The sequence below is a fragment of the Vigna radiata genome, chromosome 7 (genome assembly GCF_000741045.1).
Source record: "Vigna radiata var. radiata cultivar VC1973A chromosome 7, Vradiata_ver6, whole genome shotgun sequence".
NCBI classification, from domain to species: domain Eukaryota; kingdom Viridiplantae; phylum Streptophyta; class Magnoliopsida; order Fabales; family Fabaceae; genus Vigna; species Vigna radiata.
The window spans coordinates 44,471,575-44,490,590 of record NC_028357.1 but is presented as its reverse complement, the minus strand read 5'-3'; the positions used below and the strand labels follow the sequence as shown (position 1 = coordinate 44,490,590).

Sequence of the window (19,016 nt, the reverse complement as noted above, 5' to 3'; positions counted from 1 at the left end):
AATGAAGAAATCAAGTACAAAATTTAAAGTATATTTTTATATATAATATTATTTTTTTAATAAAATTACTAATATCTTAGATTCACTTTAAGCATAATGCTCGAATTTGTCTGTAAGTCTATTTTATAAAATATAAAAAAAATATTAATAATATGAGTTGAGAAAATGAAAATAAATTGTACTTTAAAAATATTTTTTACTTTGATAGTAACTATTATAAAATAATTAAAAGAAAGCTCAATAAAATTATTATTTTAAAAAAAACTAGGATATAGAAGAAAATATAATAATTTTCATGAAATAAATTGTGGAGTAATTTTTGACCAATCACATGTTAACACGTAATTAATGTTCAAATATTGTCTAAATATCATTATCTTTATAAAATAATTCTTACAAAGTTGTTAATTTCTCATAATTTTCTTATTTAAAATTTGACAAATCATCTCACATCACATTTATTAAATGCACAAATTTCTCAAATGAATTTTTTTAAAATGTATAAAACTTTTAAGCCAATGATGATAAAAATATTCATATACATATATCCATAGATAAAATCTATGATAAACAATTGCTTCTTATAAATATTTAATAATATTCACAAATAGTAACTAGTAGATAATTTAATATTCGTTTATAAACCATCAAATATAGCATCATACTATTCAAGTAATTCCACAAAAAGTTGAATTAAAATTTAACTTATGTTTCATTAAATTATATTAAATTTAATTTAATTAAAATTAAAATTTATATTTAATTTAATTTATATTACATTTTATACTTTTTATAACTTTATTTAGATTTATTTTAAAAAAAATTTAAAATATTTTTTTGAAAGAATATATATTGATATTTACTTATTCAAATAAATTATTTTCAAACAAATATTGGATAAGTAAAGATGAGTAACTTTTTTATCACAATCATACAAACACTATTATTCGTGCTCAATCTATTATCATAACGACTCACCGTAGTTTTCTTAAAGTATTTTTAATTTTTTATTTTAAGTGTGCAACATCTTTCACGTGCTAAATGTATTATCAATCGGTTAAACCATCAGATCCTAAGACTTATTTTATGACCTTTTATGTACATATTTGAAAAAGCTTGTATGTCTAAATTAATTTCAGCTTATTTTTCAACAAGCTTTACGTACTAGCTTTTGAAAAGACATATAAATTATTAAAATGATTTAATCTTCCACCACTCGTATAATATTCAAGAAGATTTGAAGACAGAAAAACCTCAGTACAAGATGGATAATTTTTAATTTATTAAATTTATTTATTTAATTTAAAGATCTTATAGAAAAGTATTTTATTTTAATTTCCTTCTTTTCCCTTTATCAAAATCTATTATTCCTTTTGGATATGATATGCTGAGTTTACGTAGAATATTACAGTATGCATCTTCATATTTGTATTGAAAAATAATGTCTTCAAATTTCATATTTGTATAACAATTTTATATTCATGGTTGTCTGAATATTATATGTGATCTGTCCCTTTTGTCAAATATAAGTGTTTTTCTGTATCTTAACGATAACATTAGATTGGAGTGAGTTTAATATATATAAAAAAATATAAACTCAACCTAACAAACCCAATATTATTTTGTTATTTAAATAATGAATTTATTCATATTTTACCCAAACTATTAGTTTATGAAGATGAAGAGGTCCTCCGATGGGAAAAGATGTCATTAAAATATTATATGTAAGTTTTTGTTGTCATATATATTTTTGTAAGTTGTAACTATAAAAGGAATAACATTAGTTTTCATTTAAAACCAATGTACTAAATACATGTAGAATATCTAAGTCAAAAAAGTACTCATATAATTATATATTTTTATTTCCATATAATTAGTGGATAATTTAACTGGTATCACTAATTCTTTTCGCCCTAAGTAAATTTTGGTCCATTTTCCATTTTTATCCATTTATTTCCGTAAAGCAAACAGGTTATAATTAGGGAATCCATTTTTTAAAAAGAAGGTATGAAATCCATAATTTTTACGCATTTTATTTAAAAATGATTTCCTAAACAAAATATGTTGTCATAAATTAAGAAAAAAAAAATACTGTGATTAGAAAATAGATTAGCCTTTTAATACAAAGTCTTTCAAATTAAAATTCCATTTAGTTTTTTATTAAATTTTATGAAAATTTAAATAAAATGATTCAATGTATGTGTTGGGTTCGGAAAGAGGACAATAATAATGAAGCCATAATATGCAGTCCTTTTCACAGCTGGGTTCGTGCGTCGCCTCGTGCACATTGTGAGGAATTCGTGTAAATCACCGAAATAGGTACACAAACTGCGGTCTTTGGTTTTTTCTGCAAACTCATTTATAGAAAAGATGCTCATCAAGCTATATATATAACACATTTACATGAAGACAATGTTAAAATATATTTACCTTTTTGCGTTATATTTTAAGGCAACATGAAATAAATTACAGAAGAAAATAGTAGAATCACTAATGAAGAAGCCAAATATGTTAAGTTCTTACTTAATAGCTACAAGTTCATTAGTAGGATTCTATAAAAGTTCATTGCAAGTGTTGTAAGATGAGGAGATGTTTTTACTGAAGGAAAAAGTTGATGTGAGTGCATTATTCAAGAAAAGGGGTGTCAATTCATTGATTATATCTCAGAGCATGGAATCGGATGGTGACCAATCTTATCAAGAAAAATTCTTACACGTCTTTTTCTAACCTTGGGAGCATCTGAAACTGGCGAAGACACCAGCCTAGCCCAGATAAAGATTGGCACTGCACTATATTATTGTTCATAATAATAATGTTAATTTGTACATACATAGTTTCATGGACCTCTCGTACACGTCTGTCATTTGATTCAAATGCTATTAAGTTTTCATACAAATTAATTTTCAATCATTGTGACCATGTTCAAAGTATTTTTGGAACAAAAATTCATCAAACACGGATGCATCTTCTGTATTGTATATCTATCTATATGTAACGAAGGATGCAACAATTGTGAGTAATATTTTGGGGCGTTTTGCGACAGATGGCAATGGCACTGCGATTTTAAGGTGGGGGTATGCGTATTTAAAGGCATACACGTGCATAGCTTTGAAGGGGGCCTTTATAGGTGTCAGGAGGCTTTTTCTACCACAACTTCTCTTTCGTGATAAGGCTACAGCATATAATCATGAGGAGCTCAATAGACTAGTCTTTTCATTGTATGCATGTGCCCTCCGGATTTTCTGCCTTCAAGTTTCAGCAATCATCTCTAGCCCAAACCGCTTCCATCCATTTCATAATTACCGTACGTAAATTTCAACTTCTTTGCCTTTCAGTGTCATATAAATGCCATGCCATGCCAGAATTAACGTGATGGTAAGAAAATTTACTGTTGCAGGGTAAGAAAAACAAAGCTACTAGGGTAGCTTCAGATTAAAATACACACATAAATGCACCGCACTGGCCAGCAAGAAGCTAGGAGATGCAAAAACCATGCATTATTACAATCAAAAGGGGTGCTGCTGTCAAAGAGAGCATGATATACAGCTTTAAGGACAATAACCTTATCATTTTGACAGTGGCAGACCAGATATGGTAGAGTTACCACTACGAGATCCTCGGGGGTTGTACTTATAAAGTCACTTAATGGCACAAAACGAAAGTGACATTTCGTTCAGGTCCAATCTCTAGTAAAATTCTCAAGCATGCTATAATGTTAATTAATTCGATCGTCTCATAACTTGTACAAAACATCCTGTTGTATATATGTATCTTTACTTTGGGATTTGCAGGCAAGTGATCATGTTGATAACATGCATATATGCCTTAAAAAATTAAGAATCATTACACATTGTAACGTGATGTGTACTTGGCTCATCCACAGATGTATGCCATCAGTGGTGCTCACTGTGCTGCGTCCTTCACGAAGTCAGATCATGAACCATAGGATGAAGTGTAATATTCTAAAGAGACCCCTAGCTACATTTATGAGATTGTTGGGACCAAACAAAAGGAGTCTAGTGCATGCGTAAAATTTTAGCTACATGTAATGTGCATGCACGTCTCTTCTCCAAAACCTGCCTAGGGTAATAGCCCTGGCACCCTAATGCATAGCATTTACCACATGGGGTGAGTAAAATACGTCATGCTTCAATCCTGTACGAGATAAATCAAAACTGGGATTGAGATGTTACGTTTTAACAACTAAAGTTGAAGGACGAGGACATAAAACAGATGATTATTAAGTTGAGTAGGCCATGAAGAACTTGTGCCGGGTTAGTCCCAAGTACAACATAACTTTTAAAAACCCAGATTTGACGAGAAAACCTTCCAAGTGTTTACTTCAATTAGGCATTAGCCTTTTAACGACAATGAATTATGCAAATGGCTTGTCCTAACTAGCAACTGTTAATGAAAGTGACAGTGGAGATGACTTGCACGTTAAGAAGAAATATCTCAACAGCGAATCAGCAATGAACGAAAAACAGTAACATTACGGACAACTTCCCTGTCTGCCTCCTAAAAGTGGTACACAGATAAAGAAACAATGAACGACGAAGTCAAGAAAGTATATATGTACGTGCATATGCATGTATCAACTACTAAAGATCTAAAACCAACAAAAATAAAAAGAAAAGAAAACCAACGTGCTTATCTTCATTTTGTAATTGGCATTAAGCGTTGTCCACGTTAATACAGTGAGCAATAGCAGCTTCAAACACATCACGGTTGTGGGACATTCGCTATTTCAATCAATGCTATCTTTATCAGAAACACTAATCGTTACTTAATGAGCTTTTGTGACAGATCTAGACACTAGATATATATAAACAACAAAAAGAAGACTAATAATTAGATAATGCCCACGTTCTCCACTACTACAGCCTTTCTACTTGCCTATTGTATAATACTTTTAGGTGTTCTTCTATTTTCTGTTGTTTTTTACTGCATTCTTATTGAGGATTATAAATATGACTTCATTTCTTTCACTTTTGCATTAAAAAAAGCAATTCGAGAAAGTAATATAAGTGTGTTCCATGCCCCGTTCAATGTATTTAGCAGGCTGATCATTGAATGTAAATTTTAATAATGCAGAAAGAATGTGACTGCTCTTCGAGTCATTGGTGAGTAGTAAAACGATCATTTAGAATTTTGTGTTTGCCAAAGAAAGGTTTAAACAAAATACAGTCCTCAAAGACAATCTTGGTGATGGACAAACCCAACACCAAAATGATAAGGAAGTTCAAACTACCATTGAAAAAACTCAAAACCTTACATGAAAACGCATGTCATAAATGACATTTGCATATTCTATCGAAAAACGAAGACGATAATAATTGATAAAATTCTACATAACACATAGTGTGTACACCTAAAAGAACTGCCTGTATAGGTTATAATCTACTATGTTTACTGGTATATCCAAAGTTCCAATCAACTATGAGCTCTCAGCTGGGAGTTCCGGGTAACAATCCCTGCACCATAAATATAAGTAGAGTTATAACTGTCCAAAATCATTCTTAATAAAATATGCACTATAATTCCTTATGCTAAATCAGCTTGTCACACCATAATAACCAACAAAATCTAGGTTGTCAAACTCAAGATTATAAGTAAAATCATGAAGGTTTCATTTTACATGTAACTTCATTAAGAGTTTGTTATATATAAAAACAATATTCAAAAAACAGAGATAGTATTCAAACATAAGGTAAATTGGTAAATATCTAGGACAGAATCATAATTAAGACGCAAAAAGGAACGAGTTGTTGGCACTAGGTTTGGTTTGTTGATGGAAACAAAACTTATACTACAACTGATCACCAATTGATCTGCAGAAAATGAATAATGGAAAGGATCTCTTGGCCAATTTATTAGATCCTTGGTAAATATGTTTACTGTTTCCTTTCGAAAGGGTGCATGGCAGAATAAAACAGAGAATGGATTCTCTCATTTCTCTGCCATGACTTTATGTTATATGAGATTCTAGCCCTTCAATAATTTTTTATCGATACAACATCATTCTATTTTAAAAGATCAACGGTGAGATTTAACATTTGACTATGTCAAGTTTGTTTTTTTTTTTCAGAGATTCTCCCGTAAAACACTGTCATTTCGGATCGTTGAGACAGAAATAAAATTTACAAACTTGCAAACTTAGAATTTCATGTGAATTTCCTTGAATTAGTCCGGTTGAGTTTACTTATAAATGAGTTTGGAAGCAAGTTAGCTTGATTTCTCTACTTAAAATTGTAAAGTGGTCGGCTAGTTAACTTGAGAGTTGGACAATAGTGATCAAAACGGTAAATTTCCTCCTCATCCTCCATCAAAAGGCCAATAAATCTACTATAAGTCCTATAATGCCCTGCAATAAATTGAGTCTCATTTCTGGCAAGGCAACAATTGACAACATAAATTAACTCAATTAATGAATTAACGCGGCTAAAGTAGGAAAGTAATGCATTTTACGAAGCAAAAAGCTTTTACTTGGAGCAGCAGTTGAGCGACAAAATTGGTACACAGCATGCTTCACAGTTTCTGTGTGTTTATGCTGATCAGAGATGTCTGTTTGAGGAACAGGACTTTCGGAACTTTGGTTTGCATTTCCTAGATGATCAGTTTGTTGATTAACTTTCATTGTCAACCTTCTAGTTGAATCATCCATCCTTTTCATTCCATAGACATGCAAAGGATCTGCAATTTGGCAGATCAACACAAAACCCACGCATGTAACAATCTGTCAGGCTGTTAGTAAAAAAATCAGAGTGCAACCAATCAGGCAATCAGGAAAGGAAAATGGTTAGGACTGATATTAAAAAAAGAAAAAAGACAAGAACTGAAGATAAATTGAAGAAACAATCAAATTGAGACAATTCACTCGAAAAGATGTAATTTTTTAACCAGTAAAATCACGTTTGACTGCATGTCACTGCTCATATATGAATTGTCTCAAGTAAAGATGACATCTAAAGTATTACTGAGAGGACCAAAAATGCATACAACTCTATGCCTCTATGAACACAAATACTGACAACCACAAATTCAATGATTTTCTAAAAAAATTCATAAACTTGTAAACTTATTATATAAGTTTCTATTATGATTATAATAATAAGGAATAAATCTTATAAGCTTTTTAGATATTAAAAAGATAGATTAGATTATTTTTGTGTTAGTTGACAATGTGTTAATTGATAGTTTGAAACTAATACACACACACGTCATATCCACATCATATCCCGTGTCCTGTAATTTTTTAAATTTAGCCTTATCAGATTTTGTGATAAGCATAGAAATAAACTGTAGACTTGCAATGAAGGACTTCTCAATAAATATGATACTGAAAAAACTAACAAATCACTGCTTTCACCGTTTTACACACCAAGAGACAGGTTGAAGATTGTTTGGATAAAAGTAACAAAACAGTTTCTTTAAGGTCTAACGAATAAGTAGTTATTCCGTAAACAGTATAACTTGTTATTCATCATCCATCTCTCCTTAAAATAAAGACTTTCCACTTTATTCCTTAAACATTGTCCTTAGGTTAGCAATGCGCTCTTAAATTCTTATATCAATCTGTGACTGAGCATCATAAAATTTGACACGAAAACTTTACTATTTTGGATGCTACAATCACACAGAACCGCACTCACACCCTCTACAACAGGTAACAATTAAAGTTGAAAACGGCAAAGAAGTATTTATACAACAAGCTAACCTTTAGATGAATGGGGAAGATGAAGGAGCGGATCATACATATAATCATCAGATATGAGATACTTCCCAACTTGTTTCCCAAAACACCGCTTCTCTTTTTCAGCCTTTTGAAATTCCAACTCTGAAACGTTCGGATATCATAAACGACCACCCCATGGAACAAAACAATGGTAGTCGAAACCAAGAAATAAGGAAATATGAAGGATAGATGCGAAACCTTTAGCAGGGGAAGAAGGGAAGGCGTTGAAAGCATGACAGGGTAGAGATGAGAGGAGAGGGGCATACATGAAAGTATCAGACTTAAGATAATCCAAAACCTTTTTAAGAAACACTTTCGTTCCTCTGCGTTTGATGGGTTTCTTCTTTTGGACTCTCAGGCGCGCTCTCTTTTCCATTTTCCTTCTTCTTCGTTCTCTCTGAAAATGCAACTTTGGCGTTGAAGGAACAGTAAAACTTAGTTGTTTGGCGGTTTGAAAACTTTGACAAGGAGACACGTGCCCGATTCCGAGGAACCGCTATGTCACGTGTCATGTTTGTTTGTCGCTTTTGTCTATGGGGACCGACCTCTGAGATTATTGGGCTAACAGCTTTGCTTTGGGGTGTTTCTCTCTCCACCTCCCCATTTGTTTTCTTCACCTCCCCAAATTTCTTATTTTTCTTTTTAATTACAAAAATAAATTTTTTCTTTTCTCTTTTAACCTTTTAATTTTTTAAATTTTAGTGTTGTTTACCCTCCTGCTTCACTTTTACTCTGCTCTGCTAAAAACCTCACCTCCCCAGAGCTCTCGAGATCCGTTTTTCTTCTCCACCTCCGTCAACGGACATCCGTTTCAAACGATCAAAACCACCACAAGAAACACGCGATCAAAAAACCCATCACAAGTGGTCATACTTCATGCAATTGGAAACCTTTGAAACTGTCTCCGTCTGCGTCATTGCTTCATCAATGGAGTAATTGGTGAAATGCCCAAAACCAGATATCGTGATCATCTTACTAGAGTTATTTCTTCAGGGCGATTCCTGTTTGTAAAATCATTGCAGGCAACCTCTGTGATGTTTCTGTTCGTGATATAAAACACAAATTCAGGAATTAGAATTCTAAAGGAGAAATTTCCAAAACAGGCTTGATGATCATAATGTTCAGCATTATTGATCTTGCACCATGGTCGGAACATGTAACTTTCAACAACCGATACAATAAAGCCCTTCCAACTCAAGCAGACAACAAAAAATAGTAAATGAGAACATAATAAAACATGAAGCTTTGTAGTAAGTTAAATAATCTAAACCCACTGCATCCAGATCCTTTAGACATCTTCACTATAAAATGAGTCGAAGAGCATAGTCAAAATCAACAGCCAACTGTCAAGATTAGGTAGAAGATGAAGGACCAAGACCCCGTTCATTTAAAAAATTTGGATAAAAGATGAAAGACCCAAAACCATAAGATCAATAAACAAATTTAGGAACCGAAATACTAATTGAGAAAATTCCACAGTAGGCGCGATCATCATAAGGTTCTACGATCAAGTATTGCTCAAGCTTAGACAAACACCATGGCTGACACATGTACCTTCCTACCACCAATACATTTTCATGTAGGAATTTTCATAACAGACTCTCTAACCATAATTGTCCAATGAATATGTACCTTCCTACAACCCAATATGTGACGGAGGTGGGAGAAGAAAAGCGGATCTGCGGATCTCAAAAGCTTAGAAGGGGTTGGTTTTGAGCAGAATGGAGACGAGGATAAATAAAATTAATATTAAAAAAATTAAAAGGTTAAAAGAGTAAAAAAAATATTTTTATAATTAAAAAAAAAATGAGAAGGTTGGAAAGGTAGAGGAGCAAATGGAAAGGTATAAGAACAACACCCTTCCTTTGGGCCTATAGAACATTTATGGGACAGCATTTTTCTATATCTCCGTAATTTTTCCTACACTTATTCGAAAATTTTAATTTTACTTTTTTTTTCATTTTGAATTTCGAAATATAAAACTTAGAGAATTTCATTAATATAAATTTTTTATTCTGAATTTTCATTTTAGAATGTAAAATAAAAATACATTTTGCATTATATAAGCTGAAATATAAAATTTGAATTTTGAAATGCAAATTTATTATTTTAAATTATTAAATTTGAAATGTTACTACTGTATGTGAGATTTTATTATGTGAAGTGTATAAGAGTTATGACGATTATTTTAAGTTATTGTAATAGGTGGCAAAAAATACACGTTTTTTATAATGTCGTAAAAGACCTAATATAATAATTTACTATGACATGCATGTATTGATAACTTTAACATAGTAAATCGATTTATTATGATAGATATTGGTAAACTTCACAGAGTAAATTAAACTATTATGACAAGTGTTAATAAACCTGATAGTATGTTGATTTACTCTGAGAGATACTTCTAAACCTAACATTAAAAACTATAGTTATTTTTCTTAAATTTGTCAATCTAATAAATAGATAAAATATACTTTTACATTATTAAAGATTTTCTTACCTGAAATTTTTTCCAATTTAAATATAGTAATTTTTTTGTTTTATCAATTTTCTTCCATTTATAATAATATTATCTACATTATAATTAATATATAATTCCTAACAAATTTCATTGAATTACTTTATTCAACAAAACATTATCGAACAAAGACTTACTCTATCAAATTATATATAAAAGAAAGAATTTTACAACTAATGAATTTTTAAACAACTAAACATCTTACATAAGGAAAAAAAATAAAATTCATTGCGTTCTAATGCCTTCTAAATATCGACAAAAAGAAATTAACTTAATCAATACAAAATGAAATTCATAATTAAATAAGTTAGGTACTATAAAATTAATACTCCTTCTCAGATTTCCTTGTATTAGATAGTTCATTTCTCATATTTTTGAATAATTATTTTCATCATAAGCATTTTTTTTTAGAGATAGAAAAAGAACTTAACTGTTATGTGGATGGTTATGGTATTAGAAGCCCCACGAAAAAGCCTCCAGCATGGCACACGAATACTATTTGCAACATCAGCATCAATTATTGCCCATTTACTACCTAGGTGAGCTTTGCTTTGTGGACAACTCTTTTCTTACGAGATAAAGTGGGACATAATAGTTAAATTTTCCCTCTGTACTTAGATGCTAATAAATAATAATTCCTAGCTAATGAAACGTGTACTTTTAACAAACATTGAATTGTAAGAATCACGGGATGCTTCATTTCACAAAAATTGCATTACATAAAAAATTAAAGCTTGCTATAGTTAGTAATTAAATTTTCTAGTTTATAAGCCAGTAAACAGATACAAATTGGTCAGAGGAGGTAAAACTTGATGGTAAACAATAGAATAGGAAAAAGGTTGCTTCAATAACAAAATTATAAGAGAAACTGTTATAATAACACATAAGACACGAGTGGAAATCTTACTCATGCAACTTATATATTCTCCAATCTTTCCTTACAAAAGTAACTAAATTGGTGAATTCTTGAAAGTTTAATTAAATTCCTTCAAAGTTCTTTCTTATCAACACATAATGCATGATTTCTTTTATAAATATTTGAGCTATTATTGTCGAATATAGTGAAAAATTATATTTGGAATTAATCTTTCTTGTGTTAAATATACACATAGAGTTCTCTATTTATAACAGAAGAAATATAGGATAAGCCCAAAATACAAATAAGAAATAATAACAAACTAATTAAAGATAAAAGATATATAAAATAAGATAATATATATCTAACACTCTCCCCTCAAGCTGGTACACACATATGTACCAAACTTGTTACTAATATAATTCATCAAGACTTAGTGAAAATATCTGTTTTTGCACTTGAGTGACACCAAATTGCTAATGATTTGCAAGACGACATAGAAGACGAAATACCAACCCAAAAGACTTCCCCTGAGCAACAAATTTGGAAGGTTACTTCATATAAATTTCTTCTTGCAAATCGCTCTTGAGGAATGTCACCAGTGAATGAAAAGGTAATTGTTGGAGAGTCATCACGACTATAAATAAACAAAGAAAACCTTTTTTTCCTCACTTTGGCTTTACTCAGTCACACACCCATCCTTTTTATTTTTAAAACCTTACACCATTCATTTTCAAAATTTCGCACATGATCATCATATCCTTGTACAAATGTAAATCATCACACCAGGTCATGTATATGTATTTCTTACCTCAATCCAAACTTATAACAAATTATCAATTATATATTTTTCATTTCAATTTAATAATTTTTCTCAAATAATTATTCAATATATATCTGTGTGTGTCTGTGTCTGTGTATGATACTTTGACACACATAATTTTTTTGCATTCATTTGACACTACCATTTCTTATTTTTTACTTTCTTATTTTCGAAAAACTACAAAAATTCATTATTTTAAGACTATTTTACCCTTGTTAAGTGTGTCTTACTATCCTTACTCTTTATTTTAAAGTGGTGCTCAATGACACTTAACTGAAGCCGAGAATCCCAAATCCTTGGAGCTCCCTAGAATTTATTTTCCTTTGGTGTCCAATAGGTAATCCCTTAGTCCAATGTCATTATGGAATTCCATAATCTAATATGACTATCAAATTAGTTCATTGGATCTATATAAGTTATTGTACCTTTTTCTTATACAAAAGCAAGTATATTTCAATTTAAATTCTACTTAGGTAGTACCAATTAACCAATTTAATGCATCATATTTATATTATCACATTTATCGAGTCCATTTCTTACAAATAGTTAAATCAAACATACATAACTACTCTTTTCATGTATAAAAATAGATTTAGTTTGATGCAAAACCCGTTCAAATAATCAAAGTGACAATATTAATACCTCATAGATTGATTTTCTAAAATTACGCGGTTCAACTCGTTAAAACCAGCATAAACAATCACCTTCACAAACTCAATTTAATATCACAACATATTTATCATCACCATATATTTAAAATTCTTGTATATTAATTTTTTACTAATTTCCAAGTTTAATAGATTGAGTTACTACTAACTAGAAATTTAATGCAAAATTTTCAAACAAGACAAAAATTTTGTATGTGGTGCAATAAGCTGAGAGAACCACTTCTTCCAACTCTCTCCATTAAAATTGATAACTAAGAAAACACAAAAAAAAATAGAGAAGAGTGATTTGATATAATAAATAGAAACTTGATTTGTTTTGAAATCTTATTAGTTTGAAATATTCCTTAGCTCTCCAATTTCTAAGTGATGTAATTAGATTTTGAAAAAAAAAAGGAAGAAATTGAAAGAAAAAGAGAAAGAATGGCTTGAGAAAGAGAATGTGAGAGAGGAGAAAATAAAAATAATGAGAGTGATGTTTATCCTCTTCTTTATTTTTATTATTAAGTTTTTTATACACGTCACAATTTAACTTTTATATTTTTTATTATAAAATTTAATTATATATAATGTTAATATTAATATATTACAAGAAAAAATCTGATCGAGGCAATTTTGTGTCATATATTTTAGGTTTTAATCAAATTAAGTTTGAATTTGCATGCATTTCAATATCAAAACGCGGAAACACAAGGACAAACTTAACTTGTATAAACTTTTCTCTTGCATGGACAACATTTTCCCATGTTTTGAAAACAATGGAAAGTATTTTCCTTCAATCTCCTTAATTTTCTTTTTTATTGATATAAAAGGAAATGTTTAAAATAAGAAAGCAATGAAAATGGCAACTTGCTAGCTTGGTTTTTGGCTTAATTTATGCCATGAATTAATCACTGAATGTGATGGGATCATTTTAACATGGAAGAAACCTGAGAAATGTTATACAGGCAGTTCAAAGAATATAAGCACAGTTATGGCGAGTGTGATGTGCAAATAATACAACAAAACAAGAAGAAAACAACTTAAGAAAAACAGTTTTTGACTGAAGAGTTTTAATTTGTTTTACTGTGTGACACTGGTCTTAAGCCATGTTTGAGTGCTGCTTCCCACACAAGATCAATTCTGTTAACATCTATGGCCCCAACTTCGTGATGAGACCAACCTTCAAGGCTGTGTACCACTCCCCCCGCATGACAGGCATGAACCACTCCCCTATCCATTGTGTACTGCATGCATAATATATGCATCTGTGTCAGACTATTTTGTGAACAGATGACAGAAAACAAAGGAGATGAGACAGATACTGCTAGAGTTTGTAACACTCACCTCACAGCAACCAAGTCCTTCCACATCTTCTGGCAATCTCATGGCAGCCAGATCACCATAAGTGCAATCTCTTCTGAATGGTAAAATCGGTGGGACAACAAATTGATGAAAATGGGTTCCACGTGGGGCCCAATATTGCTCTCTTGGCGTTATCCACTTACCAACTATCCAGGTCTGCATTAAGACAAGTAAGCACATATGTAGAGTTCATGCTACAGAATAATTTCTCTTTCAATAATCATTATACCATATGTCAATTTCCTAAGTTGCACCAAAATTAAACCACGTGTGTAAATAGTGATGGAGTAAGTTACGTTGATTTGTCACCAGCAAAGTTTTTCCATGTTACATTTTCATGGTTGTACCTTGCAGTTTTGTGCAGCTTGGTATTTTGTGACTTGGACAAGATAGCTCTGATATTCAAGAGGGGCTTCCTTTTGGATCCTCTGAAATCTATCTGTTGAAAGAGTTAACATCTGCATAGTAGCTCTCAGCGCATTAGTTATGGTGATTAAATAAATCAAGAATCATGAGACTTCTGCTTCACTGGAATTAACCACTATTATCAGCATTACTTGAATTAGCATCTGTGTAAAAAGAATAATAATAAAGTTGGCAATGTCTCATTAATTTACGTGCATAATTGATTGAAAGGGTCTCCCTGCCTACCCTCACCCTCTAATCAAACGGCGAAAAGGTTCCATTTCTCAGAACGCCAATTTCATTTTCACAGCATCTATATGCATAATTGAAAGGAAGCTATGAGCTATGATGTTACTATACTATAAATCCACCATCAAAAGAGTCGGACGGAATACTAAATAATAACTCTGAACCTAATAGATGCTAATATATGACAAGAATTTAATAATGACCCTACAAGTCCTTATCTTACTTTAGAAAACTTAAAACAGAACTAAATTAATATTATAAATACTATCCTAATATTTTCATATTATATCCATATTCAAGATTGTCCTTCCAACATTTAATTTTCTTCCTATTGGGCCATTTTCGGCTTAACCTATTAGTCCCCTTGCGCACCCTACCCTGGAATCAATCAAACAATGAAAGGATCCACTTTCACTGCACCACAATATTCCATATCTTATGGTAATTTTTCCTTCTGTCACTATCTTTCTTTATTTATCATTTTTTTGCTTATTTTTATTTAAAAATTAAATTAATAAAAAATAACTAGATATCTGACGTCTTCATAGCAAGGAAAGTACATACTCAAGGAGAAATGAAAAATTTCACTATTAGTAGAATAAAAGTAAAATGGTAAAAAATGGGAACTCTGAGAAAATTTACCAGAACTTTGACTTTCTTTTGGCAAAGGTAGAGAGCTATTGCTCTTCCGAGCTTGGAAGTAGCTCCTGTTAGGAACACCTCTTTCACATCTTGAGGGATTTCATTAAGTATGACAGCAGCGGTTAACGTGTTCCCATGAACAACTCGAACCCTAAGGTTTGGGTGCTTGTCCACAAAAAGTTTTCCACCCCCGTTTAGCGATTCATTCTACATTCAGTGAGTAATGATACAAGTTAGTATAACTGAAAAACAAAGTTCTGACCATTAATGCTAAGCTGAATGTATGATAAAATATTTACTACTTTCATTTTATTTATGTATAGCTCGACCGAAAATGGGAGGCCATGTGTAATTTGTTTCGGAAGTTACGAAAGAGACCCACCATTCCTATTCAGCAATTATTATGTACGTACTACTACCATCGATGGCATTCAAACCTTCACCAACTATGCTCAGAGAAGGCCAGATTGAATTAATTAACCAAGTTCGATTTACTATACTGGACAAATCAAATAGCTAGAAAAAAATAAAATAAAAGTTCAATATGTCAGACCTTATTCAATGCAGCAAGGCTAATGACTTTAACCCCAATTTTATCGGCCCTTAGGATGGCTAGCTCAATTTGCTTATTGATCCCGTCAGTAGCAAATGGCAAGAAATACTGCAAAAGAGGAAAAAAACAAAGAAATAAATAAATAAATATTCATGGTGGAAAAAGAAAAGTACAGCTTTCAGACTTATATGGTTCAACCTGAAAGCCACATCGAGGTACAACCCATGTTTGGTGCAATCTTCCTCTCAGATTGTAGAAACTAACTAAAAAGGTCTTGGACCAAACCCACATTGCTAGCAAAACTAGAAAAGCAACGGGCCAGCCAATGACCAAGAAGAGCCTCGTTGTGTATGGCAACGAAGCAAAGGATCGCAGGACGAATTGAACATGCATACAGGATGAAACATCGACAATATGAGCCAGGAAAACAAAATAGGGTACCCTGTCACCGTTTCCTGCAATGATAATTGACAAGTGACGGTAAAAAAAATTTACATGTGTATATGGTAAAACTCTACTTCATAACACAGAATACAGCTATTTTGAAGTTTCTACTTGTTATGTTGGGTGCCCATCTAGTATTGAAGTCAAAATGAACGAAAGAAAAACTAGAAGAAGTGATCGAATCATAGCACAGCTTACCTGAACCTGAACTTAATATTTTGTGTGTTTGCCATGATTTTTTGTTGAGGGTACCACCCAGTGCGTCAAAGAGAGGCATAAAGAGGCAGAAATTAGTTTCCTTGTCAGAGTGGTGTAGGCTGTGATATCTGCATAATAGCATGGAAAGAAATGAATGATACATACAAGTCACAACTGCTTAGAAATGGACGTGAATAAAAGAATCGTATTTTGAACTGAGAGCTGGATTGGACCACTTTTTAAGAAATGCATGCTCGCTTAGTCATCCTCTCGGCAATTGCAACAACACATGGAAGAAAGCTAAATATGCACTATGCGGCAGAACTTAAATAGGTTTCCGGCCAAACATCTTTAGCTGTGAGTCTCAAACTCGTTGCCAAAAACTTATTCAAGTTCAACTCTCGGGGACCACTGGTTTACTTGAACTTCTCTCTTCACATGAGAGAACCCTAGACTGTTAGCTTTAGGTCCTTTCCACTCCCCTCCCTTAAATGGTAGGTTTGTGTACGGAGAAAGAGAGAGAGAGAGACAGACACAAGCTCAGTTATTCTTTAGGTATTCTCATGTTGCTTCGAAGTAGGAAAAATAAGTAAGGATTTTCATCTAATTATCTAAATCACAGTTCCACTACCGACGTTGTTCCAGCTCCATTATCCTTCACTTGTTTCGTTCTCCACCGACATTCATCTATGTCATAAAGAACACGAAGTGCCACAACTATTCAGGTAAGGTTTCATTTGCATTTAGGTCATACAGTAAATGCTTTTCACATGTCTTCTTCAAAGTCTGACACAGATCAATGCGAGTTTTCTTGTGACATGTGTTACAATTAAATAGGTTATGACAGTAACTGAGAAATATATGCGAAACTAACGGATGTAACAGTTCTAAATTAACTTACGTTGGTGTGTATATCACATATCTAAGAAATTGGAATTTCTCGAACAACTGATGAGGAAAGATTTCAACATTGCCGTGGCCCAAGCATCTCAGGAAGTCAAAAATCAAAACATAAACATATGTCAAGCTTGCTGATCCATATCCCATCATAGAAGTCCCAAGGATAGGGATTCCGATGACTACCGTCAGAATAAGATGTTCCAAGAGCGTTGCATGTCCAGCTGTAGGAAAAACAAGTCATGTTTCAAAAACAACACAACATTAACAAGTGGTTTGAAAAATAAGTTATTGTGAAACTCGAACGGATAAACACCTATTAATAATCCTTTTGAACAATCGGATAGATCCACAATCAGAATATACAGGGGAGGATTAAAGTAAAGAAAGGAAAGCATGATTCTCACCGGTAAAAGATTCTGGTACAGGTGACGAATGGTGTAGTGAATGATAGTGGGTGAAAAGATAGTCTCCATGGAACTTCTTGTGCACCCAATAAAAAAGTGGCTCGGAGACTCCCACATGAAGAATCAGAGTAACAAAAAGACCTTTTATATTCCAGATAGGAAGATGCTGAAGAAAGGGAAACACATAGCAGGCCATGGAGGCAACTAGTGTTTGAAGAATCAAGAAATTGTCCCTGATTGAAAAACGAATATATCATGAGACACATGGTACATAAGAAACCATTTTCAACATAACGTAATTTTATTTGAACAAATGGAGAAGAGAGAGAAAGAAATTCCTTTCCAAGTTTTTTACCAGTCCCATTCTTTGTCAATCTGCTTGAAATCAACACCCTGCTGAAGAATCCGTCGATTTCTGGTGAGAAAAAGCATGTGGCTATAAGAACCCCAAAGCACATGAATTAGACCTCTGAGACCACTTAGTATGAGCAAATGAAGGCACCAGCTGAGATTGTAGTAGGAGTGTTCCTCGTTGTAGAACCATTCATACACGACTTTCGCCACAAACGGCCCATATAATAGATACTGTGTATATCCAATGAAAAACAAAGTAAGATCACAACATAATCCATGTTAGAATTAATATAACAAAGAAAAAGGTACCAACATATGCAAATCACATAGCTAGATTTTCTGTACCTTGTATATTCCAAGGTTCTCCCATGGCCATGTTGATAAAGGAGCCCCCATTTCAGTGCACTATATTGTAATTAAGACTGTTCAAAATCTTTAACGCTATATTGCTTAGTTGCACGTTTTCCTTTGCCAAACGTAAATGCTCCTCCACACACTATATTTCTTTCTTCTGTATTTGCTAAAATACAACAGAGCAGAAACTGTGAAACAGCAGAAAGGAGAAATAACCAATGGGTGGAGAGATCCGTTAATGCAAGAAAGAGTTTCTTTATCCTTTCCTTTCTTAATTGCTAAGACTCTGTGAGTTTTAACCACAACTTGAAAATTTATTCTCCCTTCCCATCGCGTATTTATAAGAGTAACGGATCATGCATTGAATCTTGAGGCCTACAAAATACGATAGTCTCCCACCTGTCTTCTCATTACTGGGATATTAATTTTTTTCAATTAATGTCTTCTACTCCATCAAAATAAAAAATAAAATATAAAGATCCCTGCAAGTCGTACTCTTGATTAAAATCTTACATTTAAGAAAACCATGTTAACAAAGAATAAAGACTTAAACTCAATTTCAGTCATAAATA

At 32.2% G+C, this 19,016-nt stretch overlaps 2 protein-coding genes across 3 annotated transcripts; both read right to left on the bottom strand.

The window, feature by feature from the left end:
• Positions 1–5,124: 5,124 nt before the first annotated feature.
• Positions 5,125–8,157, bottom strand: LOC106768001. The gene is made up of 4 exons (XM_014652966.2): positions 7,934–8,157; positions 7,718–7,837; positions 6,487–6,693; positions 5,125–5,474 (listed from the first exon to the last, which is right to left on the bottom strand). The coding sequence occupies exons 1-4, from the start codon at positions 8,109–8,111 to the stop codon at positions 5,434–5,436; spliced, it is 546 nt and encodes a 181-aa protein (XP_014508452.1). The 5' UTR covers positions 8,112–8,157; the 3' UTR covers positions 5,125–5,433.
• A 5,276-nt stretch (positions 8,158–13,433) lies between these two features.
• On the bottom strand, positions 13,434–18,759 carry LOC106768782 (protein ECERIFERUM 3). Of its 2 annotated transcripts, none has more exons than XM_022783863.1 (11): positions 18,436–18,759; positions 18,092–18,321; positions 17,737–17,969; positions 17,334–17,553; positions 16,433–16,560; positions 15,989–16,245; positions 15,791–15,898; positions 15,238–15,444; positions 14,289–14,399; positions 13,924–14,097; positions 13,434–13,844 (listed from the first exon to the last, which is right to left on the bottom strand). In XM_022783863.1, the coding sequence occupies exons 1-11, from the start codon at positions 18,484–18,486 to the stop codon at positions 13,650–13,652; spliced, it is 1,914 nt and encodes a 637-aa protein (XP_022639584.1). In that variant the 5' UTR covers positions 18,487–18,759; the 3' UTR covers positions 13,434–13,649. The 2 variants fall into 2 exon arrangements, with proteins under 2 accessions (XP_022639584.1, XP_014509591.1); XM_014654105.2 differs by having other exon boundaries at positions 13,434–13,823.
• Positions 18,760–19,016: the final 257 nt, after the last annotated feature.